This window comes from Lynx canadensis, chromosome A3 (genome assembly GCF_007474595.2).
Source record: "Lynx canadensis isolate LIC74 chromosome A3, mLynCan4.pri.v2, whole genome shotgun sequence".
In the NCBI taxonomy this organism is placed as follows: domain Eukaryota; kingdom Metazoa; phylum Chordata; class Mammalia; order Carnivora; family Felidae; genus Lynx; species Lynx canadensis.
Window position 1 is genome coordinate 10160840 of NC_044305.1, and position 17132 is coordinate 10177971.

General features: G+C 51.6%; 1 protein-coding gene across 1 annotated transcript in view; it reads left to right on the top strand.

The window, feature by feature from the left end:
- Positions 1-16754, top strand: part of ATP9A (ATPase phospholipid transporting 9A (putative)) — a 132421-nt gene extending 115667 nt beyond the window's left edge. Inside the window, 7 exon segments of the mRNA XM_030309389.1 lie at positions 390-454; positions 1779-1934; positions 5504-5568; positions 7411-7519; positions 8142-8199; positions 10922-11125; positions 12378-16754. Coding sequence (XP_030165249.1) covers positions 390-454; positions 1779-1934; positions 5504-5568; positions 7411-7519; positions 8142-8199; positions 10922-11125; positions 12378-12514 — 794 coding nt within the window. The 3' untranslated portion in view covers positions 12515-16754.
- The last annotated feature ends 378 nt before the right edge of the window (positions 16755-17132 follow it).

The window sequence follows — 17132 nt, forward strand, 5'->3', positions numbered from 1 at the left end:
GGAAAGGAGTGGATTCAGAAAGCGCTTACGACAGGGCACGGTGTGCGTTGAGCAAGTGCGGCGTGGGTCACTGCTGCTGATGTGATGTGGGGCCCACACGCCCACAGGCAGGGGTGTGGTGGTCGTAGACAGCGGTGAGGTGTGGACACGGCCCCCCCGCTGCCGCTCGGCGGCCGGACTCTGGCCAGTCACCCGCTGTCCCTCTGACGCTCAGCTCCTCCGCCCGTGAGACTGGGGGGTGTCGGAGCAATTACGTGGAGCCGTGCAGAAGGGGCTCGGCGAAAGGCGAGACACGCGCGAGTCTTCAAAGTAAGAATGACGTGTCGGGGTCCTGCTTCTCACCTCCGCCCAATTTCCCGGCTTTTCTCTCCGGCCCGTGTGGCCGACAGGTGACGGAGGCAATGACGTCAGTATGATTCAGGAATCCGACTGCGGTGTGGGGGTCGAGGGGAAGGTGAGTGCGGGCTGTGGGGGGTGGGCTGCTGCTGGCCGTGGAGGGGTGGGTGCTGGGGGTGGGGCTGCCGTGCCGAGGGCTGCTCTGCCTCCCTCGCGGGAGTTTCTTTTTCCCTCGAGACACAGCTCTGACGCTTCTGAAAACTCGAGATTAGAACGACGAAGCGTAAGGAACCACGTCACGGAATTGCCTGGCATTATTACCTGGGGGTCGGAGGTCCGTGTCACCATATCTTACGGACGACGATGCTGGTTTTCCGCGTGTCAAAACTTGAATTAAAAACAAAAAAAAAAAGAGTGTTTTGCTGTGTTGTCAGGGCACAGTGAATGCACTTCAGGCTTTTGCGTGGTGGCTGCAGCGTCCGTAAAAGCATCGGTTGCCACGCCCCGTGCTAACGTCTGGGGGGTCGTGGAGGGAGGTGACACAGTGTGTGGCTCAGAGGCCTCGGCAGCTGCAGTGTCTCACGAAGCTCGTGTGCTGTGACGCAGCTGTTGTTTCCTGCCCTTGTCACGCGTGTGCTTGTCCCGCAGAGTTGGCTCTGTCCTGAGTTCTGACCTCTAAATGGCTACGGGCAACACTGGTTACCAGGCTTGTTGGAACTGTGTGTGAAGTAAGAGTCCAGAGGGCCCGAGGGAGGGCCGGAGGCGCTGTCCTGTGCGTTCGGTCCCATAGCTTCACGGATTGGGCTGACGCATACGCTTTAAAAATTTTCTTCTCTCCACCCTTTCTGGTTTTGTGGTGCTCATCCAGTTGACAGTTATTCGAAGTTGCAGGATTCAGTGATCTTTGAGATGTTCCTGGAACGGGCCCTTTTAACGCAGGTGTGGCCCCTTAGTGGCATCCATCACGCGTCCTTTCCAATTAGAGAACTCCATTCCACGGTGGCACTTCTATGAATGTGCAAAGTTGTACGCTCAGGAATATTCCGTTTGGGATCGTTAGTAGCCTCAGCCCCCCACCCACCCCAGGCTTCCATTTCACTTCAAGGGTCTGAGTGCCCGTCTCTGAGGATTCTTTGCTTCTGATACACATTATGGGGTGGGCCTACCCCCCCACCCCCAGAGGCTTAATACCAGATCCATTTGACCTCCGAATTATCACGATCTGTGATTCAGAATGTTTTTTATTTAAATACATTCCTCTTTTTAAATCAAATTTAGTCTTGGACCACCAACCGAGTGCAGCGTGAAACCAAAGAAGCTCTTTATCGAAGTTTTCCAAAGATTTCCTTACAGCGTCTTGCTTTTTTCAATTAAAAGAGAAAAAAATGTGTTTGCCTTGACCTCTGGTGCTCCTGACGGTGCCCAATTTTATTGGATTTTAGGAAGGAAAACAGGCTTCCCTGGCTGCAGACTTCTCCATCACCCAGTTCAAGCACCTTGGCCGGTTGCTCATGGTGCACGGCCGGAACAGCTACAAGCGGTCAGCTGCCCTCAGCCAGTTCGTGATTCACAGAAGCCTCTGCATCAGCACCATGCAGGTGGGTGGGCGGTGGGACCTCCGCACGGGCCACGTGGCCGTCCTGGAGAAAGCCCGGGAACGAGGCTGTGCTTTGGAGCCGTTACCCCACCTGGCCAGTTTCTTTCTTTCTTGACTTAATTATTTTTCCCACCTGACGAGTTTAAATCCCAAACCGGGTTGACCTTGGATTGTCACAGATCCTTCCCCCGGCAGACAGTGCAGGCCATCCTTGCTGCAGGGGAGCGGATGCAGGCATTTAACACCAGTGCCTGCCCAGCGCTTGGCATAAAGGAGATGCGGTGTAAATGCCCAGAGGTGTTATGATCAGTTTGCCAGAGAGAAAAATGCAGAGAGGTCAGTGCTGGTCCCGGCTGTTCCAAATGCAAAAATAAGGGCCAGCAGAGAAGAACCACCGAAGAATAACTTGCTTTTCTTGAGCACTTCCTGTACCCTGGGCATCAGGCTCGGTGTTCACCATGCAAGTGGCTCACGCGGTCCTCACAGTCGCCTGTGCCCATTTTACAGATGGGGAGTCTGAGGCTAAGTGGGGGGAAGAAACGTGCTGCAGGGTCCCTCGGGGGTTTAGACTGCATTGGCGCGGGGATTCCAGAGCCCGTGTTCTTCATCACGGTGTCTCCTTGGGTGCCCTCGATACGGGGAGGCCAGTGCTGCCTCTGCTTGCGGGGGCTCCCAGGTGGGGTGGCATGGCCCATGGCCCTGGGGGGTGTCTGATATCACAGTTCTGCCTCCTGCCATCCCAGGTGGGAGTGGAGCTTCGTTACCGCGATTGTTCATCTTCTCGGGAATAACGTCTCACGCCCATCTTTTTCTCACAAAAAGATTCTAGAGTATTTTCCCACCTCCTGTCTCCCCAGCTCCTTTAAACATCTGTCATCAGGCTGTAGCGATTAAGTGCATACTGGGAGGAAGGCCAAAGGGTGGGAAAGAAACTATTCTGGGTGTTGAAACACTATTGACTGATTCTCCTCCGTGGACACTTAGGTGAAAATACCCCCATTAAGCGGAGAGAACGTAGGGGTGATGTGTCTTGACACCCACCTCCCTTTCTGACCCCCCCACTGTGTGTCTCTGAGACTTTGAGCAAGTCGCTTTCCCCCTCTGGGCCTCAGTCTACCGTTTGTGACATGGGGATGGTAAGATGTGTCTTGCCTCTCGGCCAAGGCCACTTTGAGAAGCAGAGTTTTCTAAGGCATCGAGTGCTGAAGTCATCCTTACTGCTGTTAATCAAAACAAAACAGGGAGATGTGTACCATAAGGGGACATTTTAATCTGTGGGAAAGGAGCTTAATCACAACATAAAAGATCCTGCCTTTCCAAGTAAGTGCACACGAGGCCTCCCCTCCCTCTTCTTTCTTTTTTAAAAACTTTTTGAATTTTTTAAATGTTTATTTTTTGAGAGAGAGAGAGAGTGTACGAGCAGGGGAGGGGCAGAGAGAGAGGGAGACACAGAATCTGAAGCGGGCTCCAGGCTCTGAGCCATCAGCACAGAGCCCGGTGTAGGGCTCGGACTCATGAACTGCGAGATATTACCTGAGCCGAAATCGGACACTGAACCAGCTGAGCCACCCAGGTGCCCCTGATTTTATGTTTTCAGTATCTGTTGCATTTGAGAGCATAGAAGCCTTCAAGTGATTTTTATCAACATGATCAAAATAGCTGTTATGATTCATCAGACCACATCTGTACTGTACTTTTTTTTTTAAGTGTATTTATTTATTTATTGAGAGAAAGAGCGCACGCACAGCCTGCAAACCAGGGAGGGGCGGAGAGAAAGGGAGAGAGAGATGCAAACCAGGGAGGGGTAGAGAGAAAGGGAGAGACAGAATCCCAAGCAGGTTCCGCACTGACAGCACGGAGCCCTGATGCGGGGCTCGAACCCATGAACCGTGAGATCATGACCTGAGCGCAAATCAAGAGTCGGACGCTTAGCTGCCGGACCCACCCAGGCGCCCCAGACCACATCTGTGCTTTTAATTTAGGTTAGCTCATGAATCACACTGGATATTACTATGATTTAATCACTGGAAGATTAATCAGCTTGTCCGTGGCCATGCACACAAGAGCTGGCCTGGGTGAGCTGACTTCAGTAATGTCTGTTTGTTACTATGAGCCTCAGTTTAGAAAAAAATTCCAGGATGAGAAATTGTTCTTTGTGCTGTGGGAAAATGCGTTCACCCCTGTCCACTGTGCTGAAAGTGATTGGCTAAGAGCGAGTCCCTGTTAGGACTGCACTTTGACGTTGTTCTCTTTGATAGATGTGGCCACAGTGGTTTATTTTCCCTAAAGTGTTCTCTCCAAGATGAAGAAGGCTTTTGGCCAGCCAGGCCCTTTTAGGGGAAGGAGGCTCTTGACCTTGATTTGCAAAACTACGCACCAGATTCTTGACTTTTTTACAAACGTCCTTTCTGTGCCACGGCCCCGCCTGGGTGAAAAGTCATTTGAAAGGTGGCTTTCACCTTTCAGTTCTGAAATATGACCAGGGGGTGCAGCTGGGGCTGCCCAGGATCGCGGTCCCGGGTGGCACCTGCATTTGGAGCTCTGTGCCAGGTCAGCACCCAGAGCGGGTGCTGAAGGGGAGATGCCTCCAGTGAGACACCCTTGCTGATGGCCAGCCTGCCTCTGCCTCTTGTACTTAGTCTTTGAAAAGCCCTGTCAGTTGTTGCCGGCCTCTTTTTGGTTTTCTGCTCACAGGAATTCGCTCTGAGGCCACTTTCCTTCTGTTAGCCTGTAGGTGTCCAGAGAAGGACCTAACAGAGCATCAAGTCAGATTTTATCTCCCCAGCCTGATTTTCACTGCCAGTAGCTAATATTTTCCAAACCAGCAAGTAGACATTTCAGTAAAGGTTTGGAAATGCCGCTCTTGTCTAATTGCAAAGGTGTTCCTGGTTGTGGGCTCTTCGTAAAAGTTTCCCAAAATTGTAAAAGGTGTCATGTGAGAAGGGAAGCCTTGTCTGTAACCCCGCCCTCCAGGGTAACGGGTGCCCATCCTCATGGCGCAGGTGTCTCTGTTTCCATACCTCTGCTAACTTGTTTCTTGGGCGCATGCCCAGAGAGGCGGTGCTTCTGAGCTGTCAGGAGTGCGGGCTCTGGAGACAGAGCTGGGTTTAACCCTGCAGTGAAGTTTACCTGCTCAGATTCCCCGTCTGTGAAAGGCAGGTGATATTAGGACTTGATCTCATGGGTGGTTCTGGAGATTCACAGAGGTCACGGAGAGAGCGCTCCTGGGTGTAGCCTGTGTAACTCAGTGTTCACAAGGGGGCTGAGCGTGGTCTCTGGAGCTAAACTACCTGGGAACGACTCCTGGCTCTATCACTCGTGAGCTGTGTGATTGTAGGCGAGTCGCTTAACCTCTCTGTGCCTTACTCTTCTCCTCTGTAAATAGGGGTTGATGACAACAGTACCTGTCTCTTGAGGTGCTTGTAATTGTTAAATGGGCTGATTTACTCAAAGCACTCACAACTGTGTCAGTAAAGCTTGCGCTACGTTAAGGGTGGGGAGTTGTCATTATATAAAGTTAGGGCCTTTGTCAGTGATATTTGGTAACATCTTCCTTTCTCGTTGGCACAGGCTGTCTTTTCCTCTGTGTTTTACTTTGCATCGGTTCCTCTCTACCAAGGATTCCTCATCATTGGGTAAGGAAAGCTAGGCAGGGTTAACTTTTTATGAAACCTCCCTAACATACCACAGAGGAGAGAAGAAACATTGTGTCTCGACTGTTCAGCCCCCGAGTTGCCCCGGATGCACTTGAGAACCTAACTTGGATTTTTATTTGTAATGTTTTTGTTTTCTTTTTTTTTTTTTTTTTAATTTATTTTTGAGACAGAGAGAGACAGAGCATGAGCAGGGGAGGGGCAGAGAGAGAGGGAGACACAGAATCTGAAGCAGGCTCCAGGCTCCGAGCCATCAGCACAGAGCCCCACACGGGGCTCAAAGCCCCAAATGTGAGATATGACCCGAGCCGAAGTTGGACGCCCAACCGACTGAGCCCCCCAGGCGCCCCGGATTTTTATTTTTGAATGGCTCAGCTTATACCCAGACTGAGAAAGTGGAGCTCGGTGGGCTTGTGGTTCACAGCACTCGGCGGTTTGGACCTGGAGGGGGCAGAATGCTTGCCCATGAACGTCCGAGCTTATTGGTGATGGCGACCAAAGCAAGATCGAAGGTTCCCAGACTCAGTGATTTCATTGGGGTCTTAGAAAAAGGGGAAAGACGGGTCTGGAAAGTACCCTCCCTGACGTGGACCCGGTAGAATGTCCTGCTGCTGGGTCTCTCAGGTGGGCCAGAGCCTTGCTGTCCCGGGAGATGTCCCTAGCAGAGCCTGACTGCTGTGTGCCAGTGACCTGTCAGACAGGGGTCACGTGGACATTTGCTGCCATCGGCTCCACCCCCATTCCTGACTCGGAACTCATGACGTTCCTTTTGATCCTTCAGAGAATGTTCTCAGTGTCTGAGTCACCCGGGTAGGTGGATTGGGTGACACGTGTCCTAGATAGAGACGTGTGTAGGGCACACGCCTGGTTGTGAGGAGGCAGGAAGCACAGAAAGGCTGGCTGGTCCCAGGGGAGAGTCTCACAAAGAATTCTGCCTGCTTTTTTTTTATTTTTTTATTTTTTTTATTTTATTTTTTATTGAAAAAAAATTTTTTAATGTCTATTTATTTTTGAGACAGAGAGAGACAGGGCATGAACGGGGGAGGGTCAGAGAGAGAGGGAGACACAGAATCCGAAACAGGCTCCAGGCTCTGAGTTGTCAGCACAGCTCGAACCCACGGACTCTGAGATCATGACCTGAGCCGAAGTCGGCCGCTTAACCGACTGAGCCACCCAGGCGCCCCATGCCTGCCTCTAACTGGAAAAGTGGACTGTCCTTTGTCAGGTCCCAGAAGAATGAAAGAACCTGCCAGAATGCAGGGGCTCCCCGAAATGTGTTCCGTGTGGCCTGCCACGGACCCCTCGCCCCCCTCAGTTCCCATCTCCTCTCTCCCCCTCACTCACTCAACTCCAGCTGTACTGGCTGCCTTGCTGTCCTTCAAACGGGTCCTCACCTCAGGACCTTAGCACGTGCTGTTCTCTCCGCCTGGAATGCTCTTCCCTTCATTTGGGCATGGCTGCCTCTCACCTTTTATGGGTGTTTACTCAACTGTCACGACCTTTGGGCACCCACTCTAAAAAATCATACCACCCCCATGGCTCTTTCCCTGTCCTACCATTACAGTGGCCTTCCCAGCACTTACCTGCAACACGCAGTGTAGTTTACCGACTTTGTTGGCTCACAGATGAGCAGGATTGCTCTCCGAGGGCAGATGTTCTGTTTCTCATCTGAATCTCCAGTCCTTAAAACCAGCCCTGGCACGTAATGGGCACTTAGTGAGCAGTGCCTGAATAAATGCGTGGGAATGGGGCTCCAGAGGCTGGAGAAGCACACTGTTCCTTTTCCATCGGCTGGTCTCACTCGCGGTGACTTTTCTCCCCCAGGTACTCCACCATTTACACCATGTTTCCCGTATTTTCTCTGGTCCTGGACAAAGACGTCAAGTCAGAAGTTGCCATGCTGTATCCTGAGCTCTACAAGGATCTTCTCAAGGTTCAGTGAACTCCTCCTTCCCTTCCTCCTCCTTCCCCTTCTTCCTCCCTCTCTCCCTACTTTCATTTCACACAGACCCTCCATTTCCGGTTTGAACACACGGATTTCAACGATTTGAACTGGTGGCGGCTTTCTTGAGAGGAAGGAGTGCGGTTTTACATTCTTTTTCCTTAAAAAAGCCATATGTATGCTCCTAGAGAATATTAAACTGTACAGTAATATGTAAACTGAAAACTTAAATTAACCAACCAAAAACTTAAAAAAAAAAAAAAAGAGCCCCTGACAGTTCCATTCTGCCACTGAGGCTCGTGTCTGCTCCTGGAAGCATTTTTGTGTATGCTTCTCAAGAGTGTGTGTGTGTGTGTGTGTGTGTGTGTGTGTGTGTGTATGATTTCGTTTATTTGTCTTCAGGGAGTTTTACTAAAGGGCAGATTTATTCCCACCGAATATCAATTGTCTTTTAAACGTGTGATTTCTCAAACATGTCCAGACATGTGCGAGATGCTTTTTTTTTTTGATGAAAACAGGCAGGTTGCCTTGTTGGTGGCAGGGAAGCGTGGGGCAGCTGACACCCTGGGTGAGCCACACGCCATAACCTCCTCTTTCTTGTTCTCTCGTTTAGGGAAGACCGTTGTCCTACAAGACCTTCTTAATATGGGTTTTGATTAGCATCTATCAAGGTGAGAAAAGTCACACCAGCTGTGGGGTTACGCTGGGGGTTCTGTTGTCTGTAGAACACGAAGAAGCTGGAACCCTGAAACTGGGTTAAGGGGTGGGACGGTGCACCCCAAGGGGGGCCCTACCCGGCATTTTGTAAGGACCAGAACATTCAGCATGGTGATAGATCTGTGAGGAGGTGCTGTCAGCTTCAGGAGACAGACTCAGAGAAAAATACAACGAACACCAATCACAACCTGCTGGGGTGTGCAAGCCACTGTAACAAAAAGCGGTTGCTTTCTGGAATGTTCTGATACTTTTTCTGAGGTCCTTATAGTTTTTGAGAAATGTGTCTGCTTCACTGGCCTCCAGGGAGGGTCTCTCAGACTGCAGAGAGACTTTGTAGGATGACTTTTAAGTGTAGGAGGAGAAAATACCAAAACCCCTGTTGGTGTTTATTTCTATTTTTATGCGTGTTTTATAATATATGTAATTGTGCAGTGGTCTTAATATCCATCTACGTCTGCCCAGGTACAGACGTCTACTTTACAAATATACATTGTGTGTTGTGGGGGGTGGTCTTATGGATGGCATGTGCAACCAATAGGTGTAGATACTGTTAAAATTATTGGCAGGAAGTTAAATTATCAGTAAAAAAAAATCGGGGGAGGATTTTTAAGAAGTATGTCAAAGTATAATATACGCATTGATTTTTGCAGCCGCCTTTTGTATGTAAAAGTTCATAAATCAGGAGCACTGAAGCCCCATTTCACCCCTTCATCCTGAACTCCTGGCACGATGGGCAGTCAGTCGCTTGAGGAGTTTTGGGGTTGAGCATCTCCTGGCCCTTCCTCTGTGTAATATTCTTGTGCTGTCGGATATTTGAGCTGTGTGTGAGCACCATCTATCTGCTTTTCTGCTGTGCTAGAAAGACACGTATCCATTCCCTCTCCCACTTTCCTTTCTTGCCTCCTTATAGGTACAGGATGCTCTGAGTGTCTCTGGGTTACCTCTGGCATTGTGTGTGTGTGTGTGTGTGTGTGTGTGTGTGTGTGTGTGTGTGGTGGGCGTTAGGGCGTAAAACAACACATGACTTAAGATTGACCATCTTTTGGGGCGCCTGGGTGGCGCAGTCGGTTAAGCGTCCGACTTCAGCCAGGTCACGATCTCGCGGTCCGTGAGTTCGAGCCCCGCGTCGGGCTCTGGGCTGATGGCTCAGAGCCTGGAGCCTGTTTCCGACTCTGTGTCTCCCTCTCTCTCTGCCCCTCCCCCATTCATGCTCTGTCTTTCTCTGTCCCAAAAATAAATAAACGTTAAAAAAAAAAAAAAATTAAAAAAAAAAAAAAAAGATTGACCATCTTTTTTTTAAACTTACATCCAAGTTAGTTAGCATCTAGTGCAATGATGATTTCAGGAGTAGATTCCAGTGGTTCATCCTCTATGTATAACACCCGGTGCTCATCCCAAGTGTCTTTCTTAGTGCCCCTCACCCATTTAGCCCATCCCCCACCCACAACCCCTCCAGCAACCCTCGGTTTGTTCTCTGTATTTAAGAATCTCTTATGGTTTGTCCCCCTCCCTGTTTTTATCTTATTTTTGCTTCCCTTCCCTCATGTTCATCTGTTTTGTATCTTAAATTCCATATATGAGTGAAATCATACGGTTTTTGTCTTTCTGTATTTCGCTTAGCATGATACCCTCCGGTTCCATCCACATTGTTGCAAATGGCAAGATCGCCTCCTTTTTGATGGCCGAGTAATACTCCCCTGTATCCATATACCACATCCTCTTCATCCATTCATCTGCCGATACCGTCTTTTTAAGGGTACACTTCGCGAGTGCTCAGTATGTGCACGCGTGTGAATTACATTGCACATCTCTAGTATTATACTGTTGTAAGGAAAGATCTCCAGAACTTTTTCATCTTGCAAAACAGAAACTCTGTCCCCATTCCCCCTTCTCCACCACAACCCCTGGGAACCAGCATTATCCTTTCTGTCTCCATGAAAGGGACTAGTTTAGGTACCTCCTGGAAGCGGAATATGCCTTTTTGTGACTGCTTACCTCTTTCTTTTTTTTTTTATTTTTATTTTTATTTTTTTTTTATTTTATTTATTTATTTATTTTTTTCAACCTTTATTTATTTTTTTTGGGACAGAGAGAGACAGAGCATGAACGGGGGAGGGGCAGAGAGAGAGGGAGACACAGAATCGGAAACAGGCTCCAGGCTCCGAGCCATCAGCCCAGAGCCCGACGCGAGGCTCGAACTCACGGACCGCGAGATCGTGACCTGGCTGAAGTCGGACGCTTAACCGACTGCGCCACCCAGGCGCCCCACCTCTGTTATTTTAAAGAGTGTATTTAAATTTAAATTTGTTTCTTGTCTCACCCACTCCAGATACTCTCTCCTGCCTCTCTTTTGTTGTTTTCCGCTTTCCATTTCTCCCCTTCCCTCCTTCCCTCTGTCTCTCCCTCTGTCTCTCTCTCTTTCTTCTCCCCGGCAATTATAGACTCCTTATGACATAAGGTCCAAAGAGAAAATAGGAAATCAGAAGGAGACACCTCTTTAAAGCCTCCATAAAGCACCACTCATCAACCTCATTTAGCAAGTGCCGTCTTTCATGTCTAAACGGAAAATAAAGGAAAAGGAGCCCAGGCCGAGGGGGCTCTGGAGGGCAGCGGGAGGGGCGGCAGCTGCGGGCAGGCAGGGCTGTGCGGGGACACCGGCTCCGTCTGCTTTCACAGGGAGCACCATCATGTACGGGGCCCTGCTGCTGTTCGAGTCTGAGTTCGTGCACATCGTGGCCATTTCCTTCACGTCGCTGATCCTCACGGAGCTGCTCATGGTGGCCCTGACCATCCAGACGTGGCACTGGCTCATGACCGTGGCCGAGCTGCTCAGTCTGGCCTGCTACATCGCCTCCCTGGTGTTCCTCCACGAGTTCATCGGTAAGACCCGCTCTGTGGCTGAAGCCGGGCAGTGAGGTCCAGGGGCCCCCTCCCCAGCGCTCATCCTGGGGTCTTTGTCCAGCTGGCCTTGGCACTCAGCTGCCCCCATTTTCTTACTGGTGTCCCCGTGGGGCAGATAGCACCTGTGGATCAGCTTCCCGGAACAGAGGCTGGTGGGCACAACGTCAATGGAGTGTTTCCTTTTAAAGACACACTGCACCAAGTGACTTAGAAGGGGGTTCCGTTGAATTCGACAGGGACCTGGTAGGTTTCTCGAGGGAGCTGGGCACAGTGCCGGGCTCTGGGGGGCGAATGCGATGTCGGACATCCAGATTTTGTTCGTGAATAAATGGTAAGTCCCGCAGGACTTGTCCTTATCGGTAGGTTAAGAAACTCCACCCTCCCCTGAAGGCGTCTCTGATCAGGTCTCGTGTTCATCAGCAAACGCTCCATAAGGTTTTGGTCAAGGTGAAAGGAACATCCGGTTACTGAAGTCTTAGTTTCACACTTGTCCTGAGAGTCTCTCAGAATGCGTTTTGTGAACACCTACTGTGTGCTCGGTGGCTTGGGGGTGGTGAGCTCTGCCCTCAGGAAGCTGTCACGGGGCCGGCTGGGCAGACGCACGGGTGGGACCGTGGCCCGTGCCAGCCCCACGCTCCCCATCTGTGCCCCGGAAGTGGTGTCCACTCCACTACTGAGGAAGGCTGCGGGCTGTGCTCTGCTCTCTCAAAACCCTCCAGACCGCGGGCTCTCTGTCCTGCAGCGGAAGGGGGCGTCCGTCCCTCAGTGGAAGCCCCCTAGGCCACCTGGTTCCCGCTCTGCACTGCCCTCAGACCCGACCCGTCCTGGGCTTCGGTGACCATCCCGGAGGCGAGGGGAAAACACGTCTGGTGTCAGAGTGCCTTTCTGCTCTCGGGCGGCGGGGTTTGCAAAGAAAAGCGCCAGCTGTCAGATTCCAGATCAGAAACACCTGTAAGAATTGTTTCTGCCTGTAGTTTTCCTGGTGTTGGAAGTAGCATTTCAGTGACTGTCAGTGAAGGCACAGGTCAGAGAGAGGAGGGAGCGGGGAGAATCCCAGCCCTGGAGACGGAGCCCAGGAAAGGGGCCGGTGCCAGGAGGCCATGTGTCAGTGAGGAGAGGCAGCGCCCCCCCTCCCCCCGCCCAACAGCTATGCTGGCAATTCCTGAGCTGCACAGGCCTTCTGGAACATTCCGTCCGCTCACCGCCGTCTTCCCTTTTGCTTGCGTTGCAGATGTGTACTTCATCGCCACTTTGTCATTCTTGTGGAAGGTGTCCGTTATCACTCTGGTCAGCTGTCTCCCCCTGTACGTTCTCAAGTATCTGCGGAGACGGTTCTCCCCGCCCAGCTACTCGAAGCTCACCTCGTAGGCGTGCGCGGGCCGAGGGCACCGCGGCCTCTGCGCCCTCCCGGTGGACAGAGTTCAAGTTGCGTCTTTTTTAAGCGCCACCTGTGGATCTCGCGGCAATGGCTACCACGTGCCGTTTGGACGCGAAGCGGCTGAATGTGCAGAGTCCCGAGGCTGGTTCAACGGGGCAGGCTCCTGGGACGTGCCCGTGGGGCCTGCTCGAGCCCCGGATGACTCGGCCTCAAGTGAATGTATATACGTGAAAGCTGGTGGCTCGGCCAACACATTTATACGTGGGTCACCGTGCGAGCTTCCGAGGACTGGGATTCTGGTGTTGTGTGATAGAAGTTTCTGTCCGGCTGCGGATTGTAGAAGGGTTTGTTTGTGTTTTTGTTTTAAACAGTCCTAATGTGTGTGTGCTCCCCGCGTCTTTCTCGCTCTGAAAAAACTGGCTGCGGAGAAGCGTCAAGCTCGCGGTCTACAGGTTTGCGGGAAAAGGCCATGACTCTGGTCAAAAGTGACCCAGACGGTAATCGCACGGCCGAAGTGCTACCCACCCCGCCCGAGGCCGCTCTGCTTGCCGAAGCCACGCTGCCTTCCCAGAGCGACACAGAGCGGACCAGGGCAGAGCGAGCGAGCGAGCCGTAAATCCCCTCTGTTCTCCTGCGTCAGATTCAGCTTCGACAGCGCCCGAGTTAGCGCCACCTGCCTCCTCGTAAAAGAATTTCAAAGGTGTTACCCTGCTGTGTTCGGACCTGGTAACAATTACAAAGCCTGTGGCCATCTGAGGACACCCCTCAGACATTTTCAGCAGTTGTTTTAGCAGGAAAGGTGCCACCGAACGGCTCCTAAATGTGTCGACAGGGTGATAAGAGACTCGGCTAATTCTTTAGACAATGTAGCATATGCGGCTCAGGCCTCCTGAGTCCAGAGTGCAAGGTCAGGGCTGGGGGCTCTTGGCTTCCACAGAAATCTGTTTCCCATTAGGAGGATGAAATGGCCAAGGCAGAGGCATCATAACCGTGCCCTTCGTCGGCGGCAGCTTCGAGCGGAGAGTCCCTGGGAGGAGGAGGCCCAGGCTGCCGGCTCTGGGGTCGGGGCTCCGTTCCGCTGCCTCTCGAGATCTCCAGGGGGAGCTTGCTGGAAGGCCGCCAGTGGTAGAGACCCCTCCCCCACCGGGATGGCGTACCCGCACGTGTGTTTCTCATAAAGCTGTGGCTTCTCTTTTGCGCGGAGGGAAGGGAGTTTTCAAGCGCTGGGCGTGGCGGGGCAAGGCATTCTTGGGTTTTCGAGTCACTTGGTGCCACATATGCGTGCCATCAGGGTTAAGTCGGCGGATCTTCCAGTGACTGTTTGCGATCTCGGATCCGTGGTTAATTCCTTCAGCCCTTCGGCATGACGCTTCTTGTGCATGCTTCAGAGACGTGAGCTCCAGCCTGGCCGCCGCGCCCACGGCCCTACGCTCAGCCTGCGGCTGGGGGGTTGGGGGCGGGAGGGGCGGGCACGTCGGTTCCTGGCCTTGGGAGCACTCTCCATATGCTCATGTACTTATGTTGCCCTTTTAAACCCTTATAAAGTGATACTAAGTTTCAGGCACTGGGTAAACTGGCTCTTCTTGGCATTGCTTCTGTTTCAAGATTCTGCATTTTTGCAGTATTTCGGCCGTCCTGTTCCAGCCATCTCTGTCACACCGGAAGGATCTGCAGGGAATACAGGTCGCCGTGAATGAATGGTTATTTAGGAACAGGACCTTCCAGCCGGAAAGATCGAGTGGGTCTGACTTCTGTCTGAGTGATGTTACGTAGTTTCGAAGGTCGAGGAGGGAGCCTTGGGCTCAGGAGTTCATACTTTGATCTGTCTTCTTAGAAGTCCGATTGGAAGTCTTAAGTTGTTCTGATCTGAGGTTGCAAACCCTGAACCTGGCCTTGTGCACAGACAGGTGATGGCTTCCGCAGGTAGGTCTTGCCAGAAGCGCTGTGAGGAAATTTTGGACGTTCCCGGCAGATACAGGGAGACGGTCTCTTGCTTTGTTTTTTTTCCCCCTCAAGTCCCAAGTTCGATCCAGGTGTGTGAGCTGACTTTTGAAGTCAACGCCTGAGATGCCACCCGACATCTCCCAGGAAGAGAGCTGCCGAAGAAGCCACGCCCGGAAGCGGAGGGGTGCTGGTCTGTGCCATTGCAAACCTTGTTCTCTCGTCCCAGCTGCACTCCGGCGGAGGCAGTCGGGGGCCAGAGGGACCTAAACCCCAAGCGGAGCCCCGACCCCCACGCTGTGGAGCCGCCCCATCGGTGGGCAGCCTGCTCCCTCCACCTGCCGGGGGTCGTCGGGTGTCTGGGGGATGCATGTGCTTCTCAAACTCTGGAGCCCCAAAGGGCAGGAGCCTCAAGTCGGTTGAGGGTACGGGATCCTTACCTGCACCCGTCAGAGCAGTCCCAGCGGAGGACCCGTGTGCACGCGGATTATCTCAGTTGCGGGGGAAGATAAACCAGGAACCTCCTGGGTTCGTAGAGCTTGAGCAGACGGATCCCGTTGACCTTTCTCTCGGTTTACCAATCTGGAAGGAATTTAGGAAGCACCACTGACCCCTGCCCCTCACCTTGGACCTCAGTGGGACCTAAGTCTCTGGCAGCCTATTTGATTTGAGGCCGGAGGCCCCGCGGCACACAATCCGTGCTATTCAAACCTTTCTCCTCAAAGTAAAAATTAACCCCCCACCCCCGCCCTCCGACACCACTAGGTATTTCTGTCCTGGTTAGCACTTTTGTTATTTTATGATTATTTTTGTTCTGTCTTTTGGTGATGGTTGTACGTGCATGAGGATGACGGGATCCATTCGGTTTCTCCTCCCCCCCGCCCCTTCCTTCCTCCAAGAAAATGACCAGACAAGCTTCTCCATTTCAGTAATTTCTGAAGCCTGACAGTTTGGATCGTAATTTGGAGGGCGCACATGCTCACGTGTGTGTTGCCCGTGGTGCTGGGGGGGTCCGGTTGCACCGTCTCTGGCTGTTCGGGGCAGCGGACTTTGCCACAGAGCGAAGGAGGGGCGTCCCCGGGGGCATCTAGACATCGGAGCAAACCACCTTCGCAGCCACCTGGAGCCGGGAGACCGCGAGCTGGGATGTCTCCCGCTGTTGGTGTTGTCCCATCCGGGCCCCAGGCCAGCTTCCCTTCCTAAGCCCTTTTGTGTGCAGTCGGCTTCGGTTCCCGTGTCTGCTCCCCTCTGCGTGCTCTCTGCTGAAAGCTTAGGTCACACTGACAACTTCTGAATGTATTTTGGGTTCTGTGCTCATTGGGAATGGACACAATAATGCCTCTTCTCCTTTTCCAGATTTTTGCTTTTATACTTTGTTTTGTTTTTACTGGGGTGGGGATGGGAAAGCCCTCATGCCTTTATGGGGCAGCGTTTTAAACCTTTGCCAAAATCGCCAGCGGGACCTACACATGCTTCCGCGCCATCCTGTTGAAGACAAACACCTCTCGGCTGTTTTTATCTTTAATCTTTTGTGTGTGTGTGTAAGTGTGTGTGTGTGTGTGTGTGTGTGTGACCTGAGTTTTTGATGAGATACTTGATTTGCATCAAAATCCCGTTACTTCCGGCTTTGTTGTCATCAAAAAACATAAAAGGAGCTTGTGAATATAACAGATTTTACTTCTCCCCCCTTCCTTTCATGTAAAACCTTTTGCCACGTACACTTATTGGAAAATATTTCCATTAATGATGTTCATTTCATCTTGGGAAAATACGTCTTGTGTTTCGGAAGGGAACCGAGAGGCATTGCCACCGTGCGGGCGGCGTCCCCGAGACCTCGCGCTCCGCGGCGTCTGCTCACGCCACGGCGCTGCTCCTGCGTCACCGCGTGCTTGGGGGTGCCGGCTGTTCACGTCACTGGGCAACGTCAGTGGATACTGCGTTTGTGGGGGGGGGACTGCTGGGGGGACGCGGCATTAGCAAACAAAAATGGTGGCCACTCTATGATTTTGTTGCAGGGGGGCTAGCCGTAAACTCCTCTAGGAGTCGGCGGCCCCCTCATTAGTAGATTCGTCCGTGTAATGCACATTGCACATATCCACCAGGACAGCGTTCTTTCATTAGCGGGAAGCTCTGGTACAGGATGCTTTAATTTAGCAGGAACTCCCAGATGATTTAAATCCTCGATCCCGTGATGATACACATGTGATCCTGCGTGTTTCTGACCGGTTGTCCTTTCATTGTGTGCCAGCGTGGCTCATTGCTGCTGCCCAATAAAGCTTGTGTACTTTATGCCTTTGGGGATCATTTTAATTTGTGCGGAAACAGGAATTCTGGTGTCAAAATGAAGGCTTTTTATGATAACGCTCCTATTTTGTGTGTATCTCATGGTACAAAAAGGGAAGAACTGTTTCTCCAGTTATTTGGATTTTGGCAAAAAAAAAAAAAAAAAAAAATCCCATCCCAAACCCATGCATTATTTATTATTCTTTACCGTTGTCTATTCCAGACATGTCAGAATTTCAAAAGGTGACCGATATAAATAGGAAAAAGGAGAAAAGTATTTTATAGGATTCAGATTTGCTTGATACACATGTAGTCCTTGATCTGTTTGGACACCTTTTAAAAAAAATCAAATAATAGAAGATTTAGGAATGCAGTCACCTAAGT